The sequence below is a fragment of the Balaenoptera borealis genome (genome assembly GCF_965194805.1).
Source record: "Balaenoptera borealis genome assembly, chromosome: 11".
Lineage (NCBI taxonomy): Eukaryota > Metazoa > Chordata > Mammalia > Artiodactyla > Balaenopteridae > Balaenoptera > Balaenoptera borealis.
Window position 1 is genome coordinate 6,071,539 of NC_138868.1, and position 20,607 is coordinate 6,092,145.

General features: G+C 43.4%; 2 protein-coding genes across 12 annotated transcripts in view; one reads left to right on the forward strand and one right to left on the reverse strand.

Moving 5' to 3' along the window:
• The first annotated feature begins 5,158 nt into the window (after positions 1 to 5,158).
• LOC309605243 (RNA-binding protein 4B) lies at positions 5,159 to 15,280 on the forward strand. Of its 7 annotated transcripts, none has more exons than XR_014231308.1 (5): positions 5,159 to 5,331; positions 6,001 to 6,424; positions 11,482 to 12,158; positions 13,767 to 14,083; positions 14,591 to 15,280. XR_014231308.1 is itself a non-coding variant. In XM_082340877.1 (4 exons), the coding sequence occupies exons 2-3, from the start codon at positions 6,013 to 6,015 to the stop codon at positions 12,147 to 12,149; spliced, it is 1,080 nt and encodes a 359-aa protein (XP_082197003.1). In that variant the 5' UTR covers positions 5,159 to 5,331; positions 6,001 to 6,012; the 3' UTR covers positions 12,150 to 12,158; positions 14,672 to 15,280. The 7 variants fall into 7 exon arrangements, 3 of the variants coding, with proteins under 3 accessions (XP_082197003.1, XP_082197004.1, XP_082197002.1); XR_014231309.1 differs by lacking the exon at positions 5,159 to 5,331 and adding an exon at positions 5,515 to 5,626; XR_014231310.1 differs by lacking the exon at positions 5,159 to 5,331 and adding an exon at positions 5,515 to 5,626 and having other exon boundaries at positions 13,767 to 13,988.
• LOC309605235 (RNA-binding protein 14) overlaps positions 6,431 to 20,607 on the reverse strand; it is a 50,662-nt gene continuing 36,485 nt past the window's right edge. For 2 of the 5 annotated variants that reach the window (XM_082340828.1, XM_082340821.1), the window contains one exon: positions 6,431 to 9,119. In XM_082340828.1, coding sequence (XP_082196954.1) covers positions 9,046 to 9,119 — 74 coding nt within the window. In that variant the 3' untranslated portion in view covers positions 6,431 to 9,045. Of the gene's footprint in view, positions 9,120 to 10,269; positions 10,314 to 12,399; positions 14,384 to 15,308; positions 15,375 to 20,607 lie in introns of those variants that run through there. The other 3 variants (XM_082340819.1, XM_082340820.1, XM_082340838.1) reach the window with 3 other exon arrangements.

Consider the following 20,607-nt stretch of genomic DNA (forward strand, 5'->3'; position numbering starts at 1 on the left):
TTACTGCCTCTGGGTGTCTTTGCTTTCCTGACCACAAGCCTCTCTGCCCATGCCCCTGTTCTTCCTTCTGGCCCTGGTCTCCTGTGTGTCAGGTTTCCCACTCTGCCCCCAGCATCCAAGCCCGCCAAGAACCACATTATTCTGTGAGTCTCCCTACCATGACCTCATTTCCCCATGACAATGACCTCCTCTTTGCTGGGTTGACCAATGTCAAACCTCTTTTTAGACCAAAGACGTTCACCATGATATTAACAAGCAGTATTGAGGCAGTGAATGACTGCTTCCCCGGTGCATAACTTTCTTCACTCGTGATTCTCTCGAACTGTTTTCAAAAATGGAAGACAGCCTAGTCTCAGCCACTGCTCAGCCTGACGGTGGAGAGTGGAGCATATAGGTGGTGATTACTCACCCCCACCTTCTGTCTCAATAGAGAGGACCCCAATAGGGGATCGAGGGAGTTCAGACAGGGATCAGATAAGTAACAGGTTCCCAATCCACTGACCAGTAGAATGACATCACCCTGGGAAGCCACGAGATACATCCTAAGTATGTAAACAAAAACACAGGAGAATGTATTTTAGATCCAGTGAAGTATAAAAAAAAGGAGCAGGTGGCTTTCCCTCTTGTCTCTGGCTCGGCAACTGGAGGTTTCAGGGCAATAGTATTTGCCTTGGTGGCCTCCTATAGGAAAAGCTTTGTTCTTTCATTGCTTCCCATATAAAAACAACCATTTCTTTTCAGGGCTCAGAGACCTTTCCAGGAAAGCAGCCCCATCTTTAGCATAATCGGCCAAGGGCCCTGGCTGAGCAGACCCTGACTATCATCAGCTGTGACAAAGACAGGGTCAGGTGTGTGCAGGCCCAGAACGTTTCCAAACATGAGATGTGGTAGACCAGATAGTACACAGAATAATTATCCCTTTCTCTTAAGAAGAGCAGATTCAGTATGCCAAAGTAAACATGTGGATAATGTAACTGGAATAATCTGTCGTGGGACTAAATGGAGTACTACATCAGCACTACACAGACACCTTCTTTTGTTCTTCAGGTATAACTGTAAAATCCCCACTGTATGAAGGAAGAGAAAGTCACACATTGCGGCGTGCTCAGGGAATCTGGGTATTTGTACTCCGTGGTGGCAAGCCTGGGGGTTGGAGGAGAAAGCAATAACGAGATTTTAGAAGGAAATGTATATGGGGGTGAGGAACCAATGGAGAAGTTATCATTTTAACTTGTAAATAGGGCAGCCAAGTGAAGCAGTCCTGCAGAATGCGGTCAGACATTGTGAATGGAGACGTAATAAAAATATGGTTTGAGCATTTATGAACACATGGTAGCTGAAGCTACCTGAGTCCATGAATCCTTAAGGACAGGACATAGAAGAGGATAAGCATAAGCATAAGGTCAGGAAGTAAGTCTTGGGAGACACCTTCGGGAATGAGTGGAAGAAAGGGAAAGTTCCAGGAAAGATGACAGAATGGAATGGAGTGACGGATATGAGGCAGATTAGAGCACAAAAATACAATAATGCGGGTTCCACAAATCAATGGGGAAATAGGGACAGATAAAAATGGATTAATTATTTAGAGAAAAATGTTTGCATTCTTACCTAACCCCACCCCCAAGGGTGAACTCTAGATCTGTGCTATCTGGTATGGTAGCCACAGGCCATACGCGGCTACTAGCCACTTGATACGTGGCTAGTCCAAATTGAGATGTGCTGTAAGTGTAAAATGTTTTCTGGAGTTTGAAGACTGAAGAGGAAAAAAAAGAATTTAAAACATCTCAATAATTTTTATACTGATTATATGTTGAAATAGTTTAGCTATATTGGATTTTGAAAATATTAAAGTTAATTTCAACTGTTTCCTTTTATTTCTTAAATGTGTTTACCAGAAAATTTTGTATATGTCGCTCACATTATATTTCTATTTGGACAGCACTGCTCTAAACGGACTACAGGCCTAAATGTGAAAGGTAAAAACATTAATGTTAATAGAAGAAAATGCAGGAGAACATATTTGTGACTCAGGGGGATGGAAAAGGACATTTTATAAAAAACTTCAAAAGCACAAACTTTAAGACAAAAATTGATTAAATCGATCACATAAAAAAATTAAGGATTTCTGTTCAGTGAAGGAAGGACTCCGTGGACAAAGTTAATAATTTCGTGGAATGAGAGAAGATATTTGAAACCAATAAGAGATTAATATCTAGAACATACAAGAAAATCCTGCAAACAAAAAGGAGACTGTAACCTGACAAGAAACACGGGGAAAAGATACGAATAGGGAAGTTACAGAAGAGTCAACCTCCCACGCTTAAGAGAAATAAGAGATGCTTAGAAGCATTAGTGATCAGAGAAATGCAAATTAAAGCAACAATGATATACCACTTTATAGCTATTATACTGCCCAAAATTAGACAACTGGATAATGGCAAACATTGGCAGAGACACTGAGATGCAGGGCCCCTCAGGTGGGAGGGTAGACTGGTTTCCAGAGGACAACCTGGCACTACTTGGACTAGTTAGTTCCAAGTAGTTAGTTCCAACTAACTTGGACAAGTTAGTTCCAAGTATACCCTACGACCCAGCAACCCAGCAATTCCACCCCTGGGCTTATCTCCCCTCAAATTCTCACACCAAACCATTAGGGCACACAGAATTAACATAAGGATGTCCACTGCAATCTTGTTTATAACAACACTAAGGAGTTGGGAGGCAACCTGAGTGTCCTATGCTGGGAGATGGATAGGCAAAATATGGTGGTTGCACACTGTGGAGTATTACTCAATAGTTAGACACCACAGAGTAACTTAGTGCTTAGTGAAAAGAGTAAGAAACAGTGAGCTACACAACACAATTTACATAAACATTTGCAAAATTAATTTACCCAAATGAACAATGGGCGGGCTTTGTCTATATCCATATTAGGAGAAACCAAATGTAAAAGGGGATACTTGGGACAATCTAGGAAAATTTTAAATATAAATATTAGATGAAATTAGCATAGCAAAGAGCTGATGTTTTAGAGGCAGTTAGTGAAAACCTTACAGGCGAAATGACATTATGTCTGGGATTTGCCTTAAAAAAACTCCAGCCCACCCACCCACACACAAATAGAGGGGCTACACAAAATAAGATCAGCAAAATGCTGATAACTGTCAATGCTGAGTAAGGGGTCCATAGGAGTGCATAATATTCTCTATTTGTGCCTTTTTGAAATTTTCCACAATAAAAGTTTTTTTAAAGGGAAAAAGTAAATGTGCACTAAAAAGACATGTTTTGTAGAAAACAAACTTACGGTTACCAAAGGGGAAGGTGGGGGAGGGATAAATTAGGAGTTTGGGATTAGCAGATGCAAACTACTGTATATAAAATAGATAAACAACAAGGTTCTACTGTATAGCACAGGGAACTATATTCAATATCCTGCAATAACCTATAATGGAAAAGAATATGAAAAAGAATATACGTATATATAAAACTGAATCACCTTGCCGTATACCAGAAACTAACACAACATTGTAAATCAACTATACTTCAATTTAAAATAAAGACATGTCTTGCAAGAACACAAACAAAATAATACACACTAAACTCATTTACTGGTTGCCTATGAGGGAAGGGGAAGGGAAGTAACAGGGAATAGATAAGAACAGGGAAATAGATGGGGGGAAGGAGATGTAATGGTATAGTCACAGCTATGAGGAGGAACAGCATAAAAACACAGGGGAAAAGGATGGTGAATGAATGAAAATTTTAGAAGGATGAAAACTGTTAAAAGGACATTCGTTTTGGTGACCTCAGAAAACTTGGGGCATTGGAGAGGAGGACAGAACCCGAAACACAGTGCACGAAGGTGGGCGACAGCAGGTTCAGACTCTGTTTGTGGAAGTCTGTCCTGGAACACAGGGAAGAAACCCAAGTTAAAAAACCGTAACAGTGAAGATGATTGAAAGCTATTTCAGAAATGGGCAAGGAGGTCCCTATACATGTTTTAAAAGTCTGAGTGTAGAGAAAAAGTGGAAACGACCAAGAGGAGAAGGAAAGGGGAGAGGTAAATAGAAGTAGGTGGGAGACAAGCATGAGTGTTATCAGAATTGGAAGGACAGTGCCTCTTCTGAAATTGCTGGGAAACAAAGAATTCAGTGAAAGAAACATAACAAAGTAGTTGGAGAGGAAGAGGTCAGCCTGCAGAATTTGTGCCTGACAGTATCAGAAAGCATACCAAGGAGGAATGGTAATTGACAACCACCCTGGCATGCTCTACTTGGAGATAAGCTCAGTCCATCAATCTCCATAAACTTCTATTCTTTGTTCAAAGGTGACAGAGTAATCCACCTCAATATCTTCCTTTTTGCCACCAGGAGGTGCCCTTGGACCACAGCTGAATTTTGAAAGCCGGAAAGTGCTCAGGGACTCAAGTTGCCCAGTCCTCCAGCAGCTTGGTGTGGACATGGAGACCTGGCCTACCCCCAAAACAAGAAACCTCTCTGGGCCTCCTTTGGTGTGCTCACCACGGATCAGGAACTGTGAAGGACACACAATTAGAGCTTAATTCTCTAGGTAGGGAGAGAAAACCAGCCTTCATGTATATGTGACAAAACTTGACTGATTAAGTGCAGCTAGGATAGAATGCCTCTTAGAGCTATCTCGGCTCTGCCATCTTTGGTTCTCCTTTTCCTCACCAATGCATAACGTGTTTGCAATTTTAAAATTTTAAATTATGTATAAAAGCTCTACCAAAAAAAGACTAGGTTAGCTTAAAATGTGGCGCGCCTCTATTGCTAAAGTGTTGTCCCAAACTGCCATAGAGGTTGGCAGGCGCAAAGAAAACCCCCTTTTAAGGGACCCAGTTAGATAACCCTTTGTCATCAGCAGCCGCCTTCCACCCCCACCCCCGCTCCCCCACAGGGCCCAATAGCACGATCCATTGTGATGCTTAGTGATTCTCCCGGGTTTCTGATTTCACCAAGTCAGTGGTTGCGTCCAGGGCCCTTCTGACGCTTGAGCGACGACCGCCCACCTTCCAAGGTGGTGATTGGCTAGTCAGGCCAGAGGGCGGGCTGACCTCCGCTCCGCAGCGCCGTCACCAGTCGGCCCCGCCCCCGTATCGGGGCGACTGCGAGCAGAGCCCGGGGCAGCCATTTGTATGCGGCCGCGGGATTGGTCGTCCGGCTCCCGCGAGGGTGAGGGGGGGGCAGCGCGCACTCGCGCGTGCGTGAGCTGGCGCGCGAGAAAGGGCCCGGTCGCGCTGAGGCTCGAGCGGCCGTCGCCATTTTGCAGGGTTCTCTCTGACGCGGGAGCCGCCGCCGCCGCCACCCGGAGGTGCGAGGGGTTCTTGTGGGTGTGTGGGGAGCCTAGGAGAGGGCCGGGCCGGGCCTTTGGCGGACGGGGTTGGCCCAGGGTTAGGGTTTCTCCTCTTGCTGCGGGAGGTCCGGGGAAGACACCGGGAGGAGGCGGGGCCGGGTTTCCGGAGGGGGCGGGGCAGAGGTCGGGTCGAGTCTTTGTTGGGGCGAAGGAACTGGAGTTGGGCCGCTGGGGCGCGGGTGTCCCAGGTTGGGGCAAAGGGGGCCTTTTAATTCTTAGAGTATCTTGAAAGGTGATGCCGCACGGAAGAGAGGTACACAGATTTCCCTCCAAAACCTTGTTACCAGGGGCAGTAAGATATATGCCTCTTGACCCCTGCTTGGACTCTTCTCTTACCTGCCCCCCAAAGAGAGTATTTTCAGCTAACCCTGTTACTAAAAATGCGCCTCATTTAACGGAGATGATGGGCTGTGCACTGCCTGCTGACACCCGACCTGTTCGCGTGTCACACACAACTCACACTACTCCTTAAGAGTAAATCTTTTCTCCCGCTATTGAAAACATAATGAACGTCTCTGTGAGGATCTTGATGGTGCCAGGAACTTTGGAGGATTAATCCAAAATGCAGTGCACTGAAATTTTTCCCTCCACCCCTAAGTTTTGGAAATCTCCTTTCTTCTTTTCCAGGCTCTTGTCAGGATGGTGAAGCTGTTCATTGGAAACCTGCCCCGGGAGGCCACAGAGCAGGAGATCCGCTCACTCTTCGAGCAGTATGGGAAGGTGCTGGAGTGTGACATCATTAAGAACTACGGCTTTGTGCACATAGAGGACAAGACGGCGGCCGAGGATGCCATACGCAACCTGCACCACTACAAGCTGCACGGGGTGAACATCAACGTGGAAGCCAGCAAGAATAAGAGCAAAGCTTCAACCAAATTGCATGTAGGCAACATCAGTCCTACTTGTACCAACCAAGAGCTTCGGGCCAAGTTTGAGGAGTATGGTCCAGTCATCGAATGTGACATCGTAAAAGATTATGCCTTTGTACACATGGAGCGGGCAGAAGATGCAGTGGAGGCCATCAGGGGCCTTGACAACACAGAGTTTCAAGGTGAACTGCTCTGGGGCCTGGGTGGCAAAACTGAGTGGGGTCTAGCTCTAGACAGAGGCAAGAACACAGGACCATGGGGCTGGCAGGGTGGTTTCTTCCATTCCGTTTTAGCCGGAAGTAATAGAAAGATTGTATGTTTACCACACTTAAGCACAGCTTACTCTTGGAGAAGCAAACACTTCTCCTTTTCAGATTTGCCGAGGTGTTTCTCAGCAACTTTGTAGAATCACAAACGGTGGGTTACTTTATCCTGCAGGCCATCATTCATTTGGGTGCTGTTGGAAGTTTAATCTGCCTGGGCAAATGAGTATCTCATGGGAGAAGGGAGGATAAAGGTCTGTGGGTTACCTGCTTTTTCTGTTATGACAAGGAAGCTTTATATTTGAGAGTTTAAATGCTTAGGGTTTATACTCTTTACTGCCTTGGGTGATGGGCTGTGGTGGGAAAGAACAACGAAGACATCTCGAAGAATCCCTATATTATAAATCTGGGTGGTGAATCTGGATTTGGGGAGTATCTTTTGAGTACTCAGGTTTGTTCGGTCTGAACTATACAAGCAGAGCCAAAAGCCATGCCATGGACTGTTCTGCCCCACCTACTATTATTTAACCCTAAGGGGAAAAAAAGGAATTTCTAAAAATATTAGGTTGAATGGGAATGATGTTCCTGCTTTTGAGGAGATTCCAGTAAGGGTGTTGTATCGAATTATTTATGTCATTAATAAACGTACATATGTTGTCATTAATACCACAAGAGGTTGACTGAAGACTCTCTAGGACTGTGCTAATATGGTAACCACTAGCCACATGTGGCTATTAAACTGAAATTAAATAAATTTAAAAATTCAGTTTCTCAGTTGTGCTGCACACATTTCAAGCACTCAGAAGTCGTATGAGGCTAGTGGAGAGTGTATTCGTGCAGTTATGGAACGTTTCCATCGTCACAGAAAGTTCTCTTGTACAGCGCTGTTCTACAGGTTTTTTGTTGACACTATCTTGGACCGCACGTTTATAGCCGCTTTTCAGGTTCATAAATTAAGACCATTTTTTCTGAGTGCCACTAAAAGGGTTGTTAAGAAGTACTTAAGGGTCCTCTACTAAACCTAGAAAACAGAAAAGAAATGAGGAAGAGGAAAAATTGACCAGAAAAGGGTAAGAAAGTGTGCAAATAGTAGATTACAAATGGTGCGTCAGATATCTTTGGCCTCAGCCAGTGTTGTCTTGGCCTTTAGCTACTCTTTAAAGCACAGGGCAAAAGTTGTAGATACTTTCTACCGTTAACTTGTCATATGACTTTGGACAAGTGTTTTAACCTCTCAATGCTTCATTCCCCACTTATAAAATAGAATTAATGATCCCTGCCATACCTCCTTCACAGGATGGTAGTGAGGCTAGAATGAGGTAATAAGATGTGAAAGTGTTTTGACAGTAAAAGCACTGTATGATGAAAGGTGAGTAGTGTTTGCAACAATGAGTGTTTCTGTTACGGTTAGAAACTTACTTAAAATGTAATAGTCGGCTTTCATTATTAGCTGTTGCACTTCAGACAGCTTTAAAAATATTCTTAATTATTTTCATTTGATGAGAGAGGGGATCATGAATGGACGGTGTTGGGGAAATGGGGGTTCTCTCTTGACAAGTAACAAGCAAAATGTAAAAAGTGCAATTAAAGTCAGGTACAAAGTGCAGAGGTATTCTAGTATAATACTGCATGTTCTTGCCTTTTTAATATGCAATTGAATAAAAGGGTAGGGGCCAAAATAAGTATATGGAAATCAGTTAATTGGGGGGAGTGGACTTGATGAAAGGAATGTTTGTTTTAATGTAGTGAGTTTAATTACTTCAGGAAGCAGATATCTGAGTAACGCAATGATCCATGAGATTTTTTTTTTTAATGTCTTTATTGGAAGAAAAGGATCCTTTATTTGGTTTTCATGTTATTAGCCTGGGCCCCTGGAAAAAGCACTCAACGGCGTACGTACGTACAGACATTTTTATAACCAGCTCTGTTTTTTTCCCAGATGACAAGAGAAAGTTTAGCATTGGATGATAAGTTGCAGTTTTACAGAAAATACAATCTAGATACCAATTTGTCACATTTTTCCATAAAGCCTTTTCAGTCATCTAATGAAGGGGGCCTCTTAAGAGTGCCACTTTGGGCATCTTTTGAACCTTTGTGTTAATGGCTGCCATAGGCTTCCTCATTGTATGACTTCTGAAAGAAAGCAGCGGAATCTGAGTTTACCTGGGTCTTTCAGGATGTTTCCTCTCCACAGGCAGCAGTGAACTGAACCACTATTGAGTTAGCAAACAGTTTGCATTGGAAGACCCTAAAGAAGCTATTCCCAAGTAACTACTCAGGCAGCTGAATTGGGAATGATATGTAAGAGTTTAGACGTTTCATTTTTCCCCAATATGTAAACAAGCATTAAATTGGAGTACAGTTGTATATCAGCTATATCCCTAATCTTCTCTGGATCCTGGCACTTGATAAGAGCTCAGCAATGAGGACCCCAAGTTGCCCGCCTCTTTGTTTCAAAACAAAACACTTTTGCGGGGGCTGGTTTTCTGGGAAATGTTGGCGACACATCTCAGTAATTTTTTGGAGATCTCAGAAAATCTTTAAGCTTTTGGCCTCTCCAAGTGTAGTAGAGTGGTAGAATTTAATCTTCTTTCAATTTTATTTGCCCTGGTTCCTTAAGGTAATAGAGAAGCACAGTATATTTCAATTATAAGAACTTTAGGGCAGGGGTCCCCAACCCCCGGGATCTAATGCCTGATGATAGGAGGTGGAGCTGATGTAATAATAACAGAAATAAAGTGCACAATAAATGCAATGCGCTTGAATCATCCAACCCCCACCACCACCACCATCACCCTGGTCTTTGGAAAAATTGTCTTCCACAAAAAACGTCCCTGGTGCCAAAAAGGTTGGGAACCGCTGCTTTAGGGGATTTAAATTAAAAGCCTAGTTACAACCTCTGGAAAGATTATGTGAAAAAAAAACTTGTCACTTCTGTTGCAGATCTTTTAGTTCTGGGTAAAAAATTTTTTTACCTGAATCCTTTTCACAGCTACTACAGGGGTAGATTTTGCCACAGATGTTTATAAACTTCTGAGTTCCGCTCTAAATAAAGCAGTGGTGAAGACTGGATGTATTAATAGAAACATCAAGGTGGGGGCAAAAAAAACTGGGTTTTATTTCTCAAAAAAAATGGACCCATAATCTATAAAGGAGCAAGTTAAATATTCTCCTTAAAAATGTACTTCTAGGTTTCTGGATTGGCTGCTTTTTAGATTGGCATTGTTACACTGACTTCAGAATTGGAGCAGTTTGTGTCTTTCACACAGATTAATGTCACCATGCATGTTTGAAAGCCAAGTTAACTTGTAATCCTCCAGTCTAAATTATAGGGAATTCTACATTTGGGATATAAATTGGGGCAAAATCAGTGTGTTTCTGTTCTCAGCACAGTTAGCATTTGGCCCATAATAACTTCTAAGAATGGGAATATCTAAATCTCTGAAAATACTGGGATGGCTAACTGCTGCTTTCAGAGAATTATTGCCATTTAGTATTTGTTGACGGTATCAGCGTTGATGGTGGATGCTGCCTCTCTACTAGCAGCTGGAAGTAACCTTTGAGCACCTTTGTTTCTGCTAAAGAAAGGGTTTTAAGTTTGAGGCGGCAACTGCTAGAAACTGGGGTGGTAGGAATGTTGGACATTGGGCAGAACTGAGTTTGACTAAAGTGATATTACTGCACTAACCCGCTCCCCTCTCAGGGTCAGTGCATGGCGCTGTTCTGGCTGCCGTCCTGAATCGGGCTGTTTCCAACAGGATGGTGGAGCACGAGGCCTCCTATCGCATAGCTGCATCCAGAACAAGGTCTGTTAAAGAGAGAGCAACTTACTGATCGCGGAGGGGGGATTTGTTCTGAGCCGCCCATTAGAGTGATGTTCTCTACGTCTGTACTGGCTGCCTTTTGGCTACAATTTGTAAAGCATTGACTTGATCTCCAGAGTCTTAGGCAGTTTGGCACTAAATGCTGCCAAGAATATGCCTTTTCTCAAACTGCTTTTAAAGACCTTGGATGCTTTCATTAGTAAGGGTCCCTTGGCTTGATGGTACACACGGCCAGGGCAAAGATTGTTTCTTCTCTTAGCTGTTCCTCGTTCTGGTCATTTTCTGGAAGTATGGATGTGGCTTGTTTGTATGGGTGCCCAGAAGCCTTTAGGCAAATGCTGCGTTTTTCTAACAAGTAGATAATCCCCTATAAAGAATTGTAAACTACATAGCAGGATGAAATGCCGATCATTGCATTACATGGAAGCACACTGTCCCTGAGAAACCAGTACTGCTTCAAGACCTAATTCTAACTGTTGACAGGCCTAGATCAAGTAGTTTTCTTTTCCACAGTAGGCATGGGTTCACCCTTGCTGAAAAAAGTGGGGGTGGGGTTGAAATGTGGAGGGTCTTATAACTAACTCTTAGAGGTACTAGAGTTGAAGCAGATGATGAGCCAGGTATGATTTGTGTACCCAACATAGCCTTCTGGTGACACCTGGAAAAATGGCTGGAGGAAACAAGATGGACAGCATATTGCTGTGGTTTTTAAGCTACAGTAAATGCTCAGGCCTTATGTGGCCCTGAGTAAATCAGTGAGAGGTAGGATGCTTTCCTCTGTCATAAGTGAGGTTTTGTTGGATATTTGATTCGGAAAAACGGTCAGGTTTTGAATGGTTAGAATTAATAATAGTAGTGAAAAGTGGAAACTTTCTCAATTTCTGTGTTGGAGAAGAAAGTTGTGGAGACGGAAGTAGGAGGGAATCCTGATCTACTGGTGTAAGTAGAAAGTACTGACTGGTTTCTGAGGACTCAAATTTTCTAGCTCTCATCTGTTAAAACTTCAGCTTCTTTTGGAGGGGATTGCTGAAATAGGGTTGCAGGAGTGTGCGTATGTTTGTGTGTCTTTTGCCAACTAGTTCACTTTCATTTTGGGGAGGATAAAGAATGTCAATGAGTTATAATAAATCTTCTTACGTCTATTTCCTCAAGGCAAACGAATGCACGTGCAGTTGTCCACCAGCCGGCTTCGGACTGCCCCTGGGATGGGAGACCAGAGTGGCTGCTATCGGTGTGGGAAAGAGGGGCACTGGTCCAAAGAGTGTCCGGTAGATCGTACGGGTCGCGTGGCGGACTTTACCGAGCAATATAACGAACAGTATGGAGCAGTGCGCACACCTTACACCATGGGCTACGGGGAATCCATGTATTACAACGACGCGTATGGAGCGCTCGACTACTATAAGCGTTACCGAGTCCGTTCTTATGAGGCAGTGGCAGCAGCAGCAGCAGCTTCTGCGTACAACTACGCAGAGCAGACCATGTCCCATCTGCCTCAAGTCCAGAGCACAGCTGTGACCAGTCACCTCAACTCCACTTCTGTTGATCCCTACGACAGACACCTGTTGTCAAACTCAGGCGCTGCTGCCACCTCAGCTGCTATGGCTGCTGCCGCTGCCACCACTTCCTCCTATTATGGAAGGGACAGGAGCCCCCTGCGTCGTGCTGCCGCTGTGCTCCCCACAGTTGGAGAGGGCTACGGTTATGGGCCAGAGAGTGAGCTGTCTCAGGCTTCAGCTGCTGCACGGAATTCTCTGTATGACGTGGCCCGGTATGAGCGGGAGCAGTATGTGGACCGAGCACGGTACTCAGCCTTTTAAAAACTGGAGGTGAGAGTGGGGTGGGTGTGGTTAAGAGATTCCGTTTAGTTCCCCAGGAGGGAGACCTGTGCCCCATAGAGGAGGCTAAAGCCACCTGTTTGCTGTCAGGACAGTATCCAAAAGGTATAAATTGCATGTTAGTCTTAAGTATTTCTCTAACTTAGGCCAGGGGTTCATTTGGCCTGTTGAGGTTTTAGTTTGCAACTCGAACCAACCATTTGTTCCTTCTGAGAGAACAACAGCAACTCAGTTTGTTAGTAAGCATATTGTTCTTTAATCAAGTGTAAGCAGATCTGGGTTACAGAGACATAGTTAAGAGAACTAACACTTGTTGAGTGCCCTCTTTATACATTATATCATTTAATCATACAGCTAGCCTTTAAGATATTTTCTTTTATGGAGAAGGGAACTAAGGCTCAGAGGGGTTAAGTACTTTGCCTAAAGTCATTTGGTAACTGAGAGGTAGAGCCAGAATTCAAACTCAGGCGTGCCTGAGTCCAAAACCACTTTCTCTTTGCACCACAAAAGTCACTGTAGTGTATGCTGAAGAGTACAGGTTCAGGAGTTAATAATGAATGTCACCAGTAAGAATTTAAGCTATAACTTCAGGCTTCCAGTTTGCTAATAAAACTACTACTTCGGTCATGAGCCTTTATCAGAGGAAACTCTTCTAATATATCTATAAGCCACATAAAATCCTCTAAATTCTAGGTGTTTAGTTCCAGGATACTTGCCTGAAAGCAGAACGTTTTGATGCCACTGTCCCATGGTGTCCCTTCCTTGTTAGTAATCCAGAGCATCGTGTTCTGTGTGGGCACTTAAGCCGTATTTCTGCATGGCTTATGCTATCATTTAGAGCCTGACACTTCCCATTTCTTCCAGCAAATTTTGTTTTTTTTGTTTTGAGAGGAACATTTAAGGAGCTAGATAAAACAGGTAATTTTCTGATGTGTGTAAGTCCCATTGGTGGTAACCCTGCAGTTTTTCCTACTTCAGAAAATGTATAGCAAAGATGTTCGAATGTCAAGAATAATTAGGAGTATCTAGAGATTGATAAAACTCTTCATCTTGGTGGAAATTGCATCATCTTGTACCTTGAAATTGAGCATCAGTAGAACTGGAGGCCTCGTAGCAAAGTTAAACTGAGTTACCACTGAGTTTTCAGGGTTCCTGAGTACCCCTTTGGTACATGTGTAGAAGAAAACCAAGTGACAGGAATTTGCCCTTTTACGTAGTGGGAAGCAAATATGATGTGAACCTGTGATAAGTTATGTCCTGTATGACCATGACAAGACAGATCCCCTGAGACCGCTGTGTAGTGTGTGTTCATGTGCATGAAGAGGATAATCTTAAAACTAGTGTAGTTTGCCATTATTTTTACTTTTATTGCTGCTGGATCTGCCATGAAGTAGGATATGCCTCTAAAGTAAGGTGGTATCTTCTATTGGATAACTTATATTTCTCTCAGATATGTTCCAAAGTTAAATATTAAAGTAGTGTATATTGTGGTCTTTAAAGGGTATTGCTAAGGTATTTTTAAGTGATTTTTGACTGCGAGCAGTGGTTGTTCAACTAACCTCTTTTTAGTGATGACTTTTAAAGAAACTTACCTTCCAGGTGTGAACCTCAAATGGACTGAATAACCTTGAGTTGGTTGCAGTCCCAGGAGCCTGATGTTAATGAGGCTGCCAGGATGAAATACTCCAGAACTGCTGGGGATCCAAATTCGGGTCTCACCCTAGCAGAACTGATTCAAGAACGTCACAACTTTTGAAGTCGATTGGCACAGATCAAGACCAAGATTTGGCCCTTTGTCTGTAATAAGTAGAGGAACTTGGTGTGAGTTAACTTTTTTTTTCCCCCAGCCATTGGTGTCTGGAGTTCCCATCATCAGTGGAAGAATTAGAGAATTTAGGATTTCTTCTTTTGATTTGGTAAGGGAGATTTGGTCAATTAAAGGAACTACTGGAATTATGGCTCTAAATCTGTGACAGTATGATATGCAGATATGTTGGAGGATGAATGAACCACTCCTTGAAACCCTTTGTGATTGTCATTTCTGAAAATTTGTTCACTATGAAAGATTAAAAATGAGACAAATTTAGAAGAGTGCAGTTGGCCATATTTGAGACCTTGGCATCTTCTGATTTTTCTGGATAAATTATGGTTCTTGATAATATCTGTATGCCCTTTGTTGCAGCGACAGTAGCCTTGTATCACAGAAGTAGTCTTGCCTAAAAGATTGGTAAGAAAGTGAGAAAGATATGTTTATCACCAGCACAGCAGTCTTCCAGATAGACTGCTTCTTCTATATATAGCTAAAAGTAAACTCCTGTATATAGCCATAGTAGACTCCTAGGTAATTATATGAGTTGTAAGTTTGATCCGGTCTGACTTGGTTTTGTTTTGTTCTGTTCTTTTTTTTCCCCCCTGGAATACAGGACGGGACCAGGGCCCTTGTACTCGGAGCCAAGCTGCTCTCCAGGCATTGTGTAAGCCTCTTGTGTTGTGCTCTCTTTCAGGTAGGATAATTGCGGACTGAACCCTCGGGCTGCGGTCATATATGAGAACTTGCTCCGCGCGGTCCCCTTTGCCGGGATGTTTCCATTGCTTCATGTTTCAGTAAACAAAGGAGTTTGTGACCAACTATGTTTTCTTTCTTAATTTAATTCTTCTAAGTTGACTTTTCTTTCCTCCTGATACTAGTCTCTGTAGCCTTTCACTCTATTCCTTATGTTCTCAGCCTCTGAGCAGCCCTAGGTAAGGATTATGCTGGCATCCCCTTTTTCCTGTACAGTGGAGTCCCTCTTATCTTGCTTTCCTTAGGAGTTGAACCCTTCTCCCTGTCTACCTGCAACATCTCCTTTCCCTTTAAAATGACCATGTAGTGGCAAGCAGCCTTTTACTCTTCTCTGTTAGCTCTGGACTCTAACGTTGAAGCTAATCTTCTGAAATTGCTAGGACCATTGGGGTTTTGGTTATTGTTTTGTTTTGTTTTGTTTTTTTATGTCTGACCTGTGATCATGGTACAGCATTGGCTGAAATTTAGCCTTGTTTTACTCCACTTCTCCCCCCCTTTTTTTTTTTTTTTTAATATTTTGACAAATAAACGTTTCTAACACTTGAGTATCTTTTTGTATTTGTGTGACTGTTATTTACCACCAATATCTTCTGGTTCTTTCTCAGTTGTGCTCAAACCACAAACTTCAGTGACAGAATAGATATCTGAAGTTTAGATGTACAAGGAAGGATTTAGTCAGATAAGTAATACGGCTGCAGCAATAAGTGGAGATAAGTTAGCCAACATCTTGAGACATTGATAAATATGCTATACCTGGTAGTCAGCTGCTTCTCTCTAAATAACCAGAGCTGCTTTTTCCCTTTTATAGGCCAGCAAACCCAGGTTAGTAGTGATAGAAGTAAGCCCCACAGAGAGAACCCTGGATCAGGAAAAGGCTGATCCAGAACAAAGGACCTGTCAGAGTCTCAATTTGACTTCATAGTATATGTTCATTTAAATTCACAATTTAAACTAGGATTAGACTTTGGCTAAAGTGAATACAATAGTTATGATGATATGGGGAAACGTGTCAGTATTTTGAGCAGAAAAGCAAGTAGGGTATTCATAACTGGCAGTGATAATATTCTGCAATAAAATGTGTCCTCTAGAAATTTTTTTTAAGGATTTATGGACATATTTTCTTATTGCTTAGATCCTCATAAAACAAGTTTAATGATGGACTCAACCCCACTTAAGCTTTATTGTATCCTGTATCACATGGTGATATAAATTGTGAACCTTTATCTAACAATTATACAGTACTTTCCCCACATATTTTGTATTTAAAATACTTTTGACATAGGTGAAGCAAAACTTTTCCTTGATTTTTGAGGGTAGGATACAACAATCTAGAGAGGTTAATCTCTCTATGCACACACTCCAACTAGTGATGATGTACATCCAATACCTACGTTAGCTCCAATATTCCCCAAGGAGGCGGGATTGTCCTTGTTTTACAAAAAAGAAGGCAAAGATACTGAGATTTCCTTGTGATTGATCTGCAAGGCATCGGACAGAGCAAAGAAATAAAATATGTACAGCTTTTGTTAGCCTCACCAAAATCTCTGGTCCTTTGTGCTAAGTTAACATAGAAATTTAACATATCTTGATTTCCATATCACTGGCAGGACAAGCTAGAAAAAAAATTGGATTCTGCAAAACAGTTTTACATCAGCACTGTCCAGTAAAACTTTTGGCAGTGTTGGAAGTGTTCTATATCTGTCCTGTCCAATTTGTAGCTACTAGCCACATGTGCCTGTTAAGTACTTGAAATGTACCTAGTGAAGCTGAGAAACTGAAGTTTTTATTTTAATTAGCCACATGTGGCTAGTGGTTACTGTATTGCACAGCACAGTTTAAATGGTAAAGTAGGGACTTGCGGTGGTACAGCGGTTAAGATTCTGCACTTCCACTGCAGGGGGGCACGGGCTTGATCCCTGGTCGGGGAACTAAGATCTTGAATGCTGTGTGGTGTGGCCAAAAAAATAACTTAGAAAATAATAAATGGTAAAGTAAGTTTCTTAGGAGGAGAAAAGCCTTGAAGAATCATATAAAATATTTCTCCCTTAGAAAATCCTTTCACTGTACCCAAAATAGATGACACTGGGAAAGGGGTTAGTTTTCAGCCAGCGTAAGAGGACTGTTGAATAGGAACAAATAGGTTTATTTCTAAACCTCAGTTTAGAAATTGCATGTTGTGGGTAAAAAATTCCTTTTATTCACCAAGACCAAGTTCTTCATTATAGACCATTTTAGAGTCCCACGAGGCCTCTCACACTAAAAGCTCTGGAATTCATTCATCAGTGATTTGAATTCCTTCTGGGCCAAGATTTGGGTGATGAATGAGACATATGTGATTCCTAGTTGAGAAGCAAACTTTGACCACGTCTCTCATAAGCACAACAGAGAGACAAGTACAGGGTGCCTTGAAAACGTAAATAGTGACTGACTTTGGGGGACAGGTGGAGGGGGGCAGTTGCTATTCCAGGTTGAAACAGCATATGTGAAGGATCCTGATCAAGGAAGAGTGTGGTGCCCATTAGGAACCAGAAAGGGAGCTCTGTGGCAGGAGAAATCTGTGTGGCAGAAATCTGAAGAGGTAAGTTCCAGCACAGTTGACGAGAGCCTTGTGGGCTGTGTTAAGGAATTTCATCTTTAAGACTAATGGGGGGGCTTCCCTGGTGGCGCAGTGGTTGAGGATCTGCCTGCCAATGCAGGGGACACGGGTTCGAGTCCTGGTCTGGGAAGATCCCACATGCCGCGGAACAACTGGGCCCGTGAGCCACAGCTACTGAGCCTGCGTGTCTGGAGCCTGTGCTCCACAACAGGAGAGGCCGCAACAGTGAGAGGCCTGCGACAGTGAGAGGCCCGCGCACCGCGATGAAGAGTGGCCCCCACACCACGATGAAGAGCGGCCCCCGCTTGCCACAACTAGAGAAAGCCCTCGCACAGAAACGAGGACCCAACACAGCCAAAAATAAATAATTTTAAAAAAGAAAAGAGTATTTCATTTAAAAAACAAAAAAGAAGACTAACTGGGGGACTTCCCTGGTGGCGCAGTGGTTAAGAATCCACTGCCAGTGCAGGGGACATGGGTTCCAGCCCTGGTCCGGGAAGATCCCACATGCCGTGAAGCAACTAAGCCCGTGCGCCACAACTACTGAGCCTGCGCTCTAGAGCCTGCGAGCCACAACTGAGCCTGCATGCCACAACTACTGAAGCCCACGTGCCTAGAGCCCGTGCTCCTTGACAAGAGAGGCCGCCACGGTGAGAAGCCCGCGCACAGCAATGAACAGTAGACCCCGCTTGCTGCAACTAGAGAAAGCCCGCGAGCAGCAATTAAGACCCAATGCAGCCATAAATAAATAAATAAATAAATAAATAAATAAATAAATAAATAAGACTTAAATGGAAGCTATTAAAGGGTTTTAAGTTTGAAGGTAACAGGATCAGATTCATTTTTCCTGAAAGATCATTGTGATTGGACAGAACAAAAGTGAATAGCATTACACTCCAATGTTCATAGCAGCATTATTTACAATTGCCAAGGTGTGGAAACAACCTAAATGTCCATCAACAGATGAATGGATAAAGAAGATGTGGTATATAAATATATATAATAGAATACCACTCAGCCATTAAAAATGAAATTTTGCCGTTTGCAGCAACATGGATGGACTTGGAGGGTGTTATGCTAAGTGAAATAAGACAAAGACAAATACTGTATGATACCACTTATATGTGGAATCTAAAAAATACAAATAGTGAATAAAACAAAAAAGAAGCAGACAGTGATACAGAGAAACCAACTTGTGGTTACCAGTGGGGAGAGGGAAGGGAGAGGGGCAGTACAGGGGTGGGGGGGGGGAAGTGTTATTATAGGATTATATGAAATTGTGTGAAACTTCTGAAAATTGTAAAGCACTATTGAATTTAAAGAATTCAATTTTTTTTTTTAAGATTTATTTATTTAATTGATTGATTGGTTGCTATGTTGGGTCTTCGCTTCTGTGCTAGGGCTGTCTCCAGCTGCGGCAAGCGGGGGCCACTCCTCATCGCGGTGCGCGGGCCTCTCAGTATCGCGGCCTCTCTTGTTGCGGAGCACAGGCTCCAGACGCGCAGGCTCAGCAGTTGTGGCTCACGGGCCCAGTCGCTACGCGGCACGTGGGATCCTCCCAGACCAGGGCTCGAACCCGTGTCCCCTGCATTAGCAGGCAGATTCTCAACCACTGCGCCACCAGGGAAGCCCAAGAATTCAATTTTTTAATTTAAATTTTTTAAACTTTTTAAAAGTTTAAAAGAAGTGAATAGCAAGATTTGCCTGACATATAACAGAGGTCTCTCCCCTAATCATGAAGCTGATAGAGTTGATGTTTTGTTTTAAAGGAAGAAAAAAATACCTCAAAGACAGGAAAAGAACCATGCATAAGGAAATGTGATTCAAGGGGGCACGGTTTAAATCCTGAGGCTGACTGATCTAGCCTTTACAGGGATGGGTTGTGCCTCTCCCACTCTAACATTGCTAAGCACCTGTTGCGGGCCAGGCCCTACCTAAAGGTTTTACACTAGGCACCACTGAATGCTGAAGGGCGAAGGAGATGAGATAGATCTCAGAGATCTTAAGAGATGAGAAAGTATGACCAAAGCAGTAACTGCTATAAGAAATGTAAGGCTTCCCTGGTGGTGCAGTGGTTAAGAATCCGCCTGTCAATGCAGGGGACACGGGTTCGAGCCCTGGACCAGGAAGATCCCACATGCCGTGAAGCAACTAAGCCCGTGCGCCACAACTACTGAGCCTGCGCTCTAGAGCCTGCGAGCCACAACTACTGAAGCCCATGCGCCTAGAGCCTTGCTCCGCAACAAGAGAAGCCACCGCAATGAGAAGCCCGCGCACCACAACGAAGAGTAGCCCCCGCTCGCCACAACTAGAGAAAGCCCGCATGCAGCAACAAAGACCCAACACAGCCAAAAATAAAATAAATTTATATATAAAAAAAGAAAAAATGTAAAAGCATTGTGAGAGTTCAGAGGACAATTATTTATGCAATCCTACCAAAACTCTACAGCTTATTCTTGGTGCCTTAAGATTAAAACTTTTTTTAATATTTCTCTCCTTTGAAATGAGAATACTTACCAGTAGTCCACAAAGAGGGTGAAATGTTTGCGAGGGGTGAAGGCCGAGAGGACATCCCTGGCCCAGTTTGGAGAAAAGAAAAAGCTAGAATAATACCCGAGGCCTTCCATCTCCGTGAATTTCTTCCTGAGCCCTCAGCTATCTGAGGTGGGGTTCTGGGCACCACTCAAGCAAGGCCCAGCCACAGCAGCAGCACTCTGAGGTACTTCGGGTACAAGGCAAAAGAAACCGCAGACTGATTCAAACACTGCAGCTGGGAGAAAAGCATCCAGATTCCCCCAGGTGGTGTCTCTGAACTCCTGGCTGTTACTCAACACCTTCCTTAGGGCGGTGGGGGAGACAAACAGCTGCGGAGCCACAGCTCCAACCTGGCAAACGCTGAGACCACTGCAGCCCGAACCCTGCCTCTTAGGCCTGTGGCGGACTCCAATCTCCCCTTACCTCCAATCTCCGGCCACACGAAGAAGTTAGACAGTGTGGCACAGAGAGATAAGAGGCCCTCAGGGCACTCAATGCACTGCACAGAGCTTGTCCAAAGGGCAGGAAAGGGTTTGCTGGCTGCAAGGTAGCCCAGGAAAGGGAAGCAACGTGCCTAAGATTGGCTTCATGGCTTGTCAAAATTTGGCTCACAAATCTGGGCCTAAGAGTTGAAGTGTCTCTGGCATACCTGGGAGGAGGAAGGAGGAAATAAAAATACATTCCTAGGAAGAGCTGTCAGCTTTGTCAGAGGAATCCACCTCAAGGCTTTCTTAAGATCAGGGCTA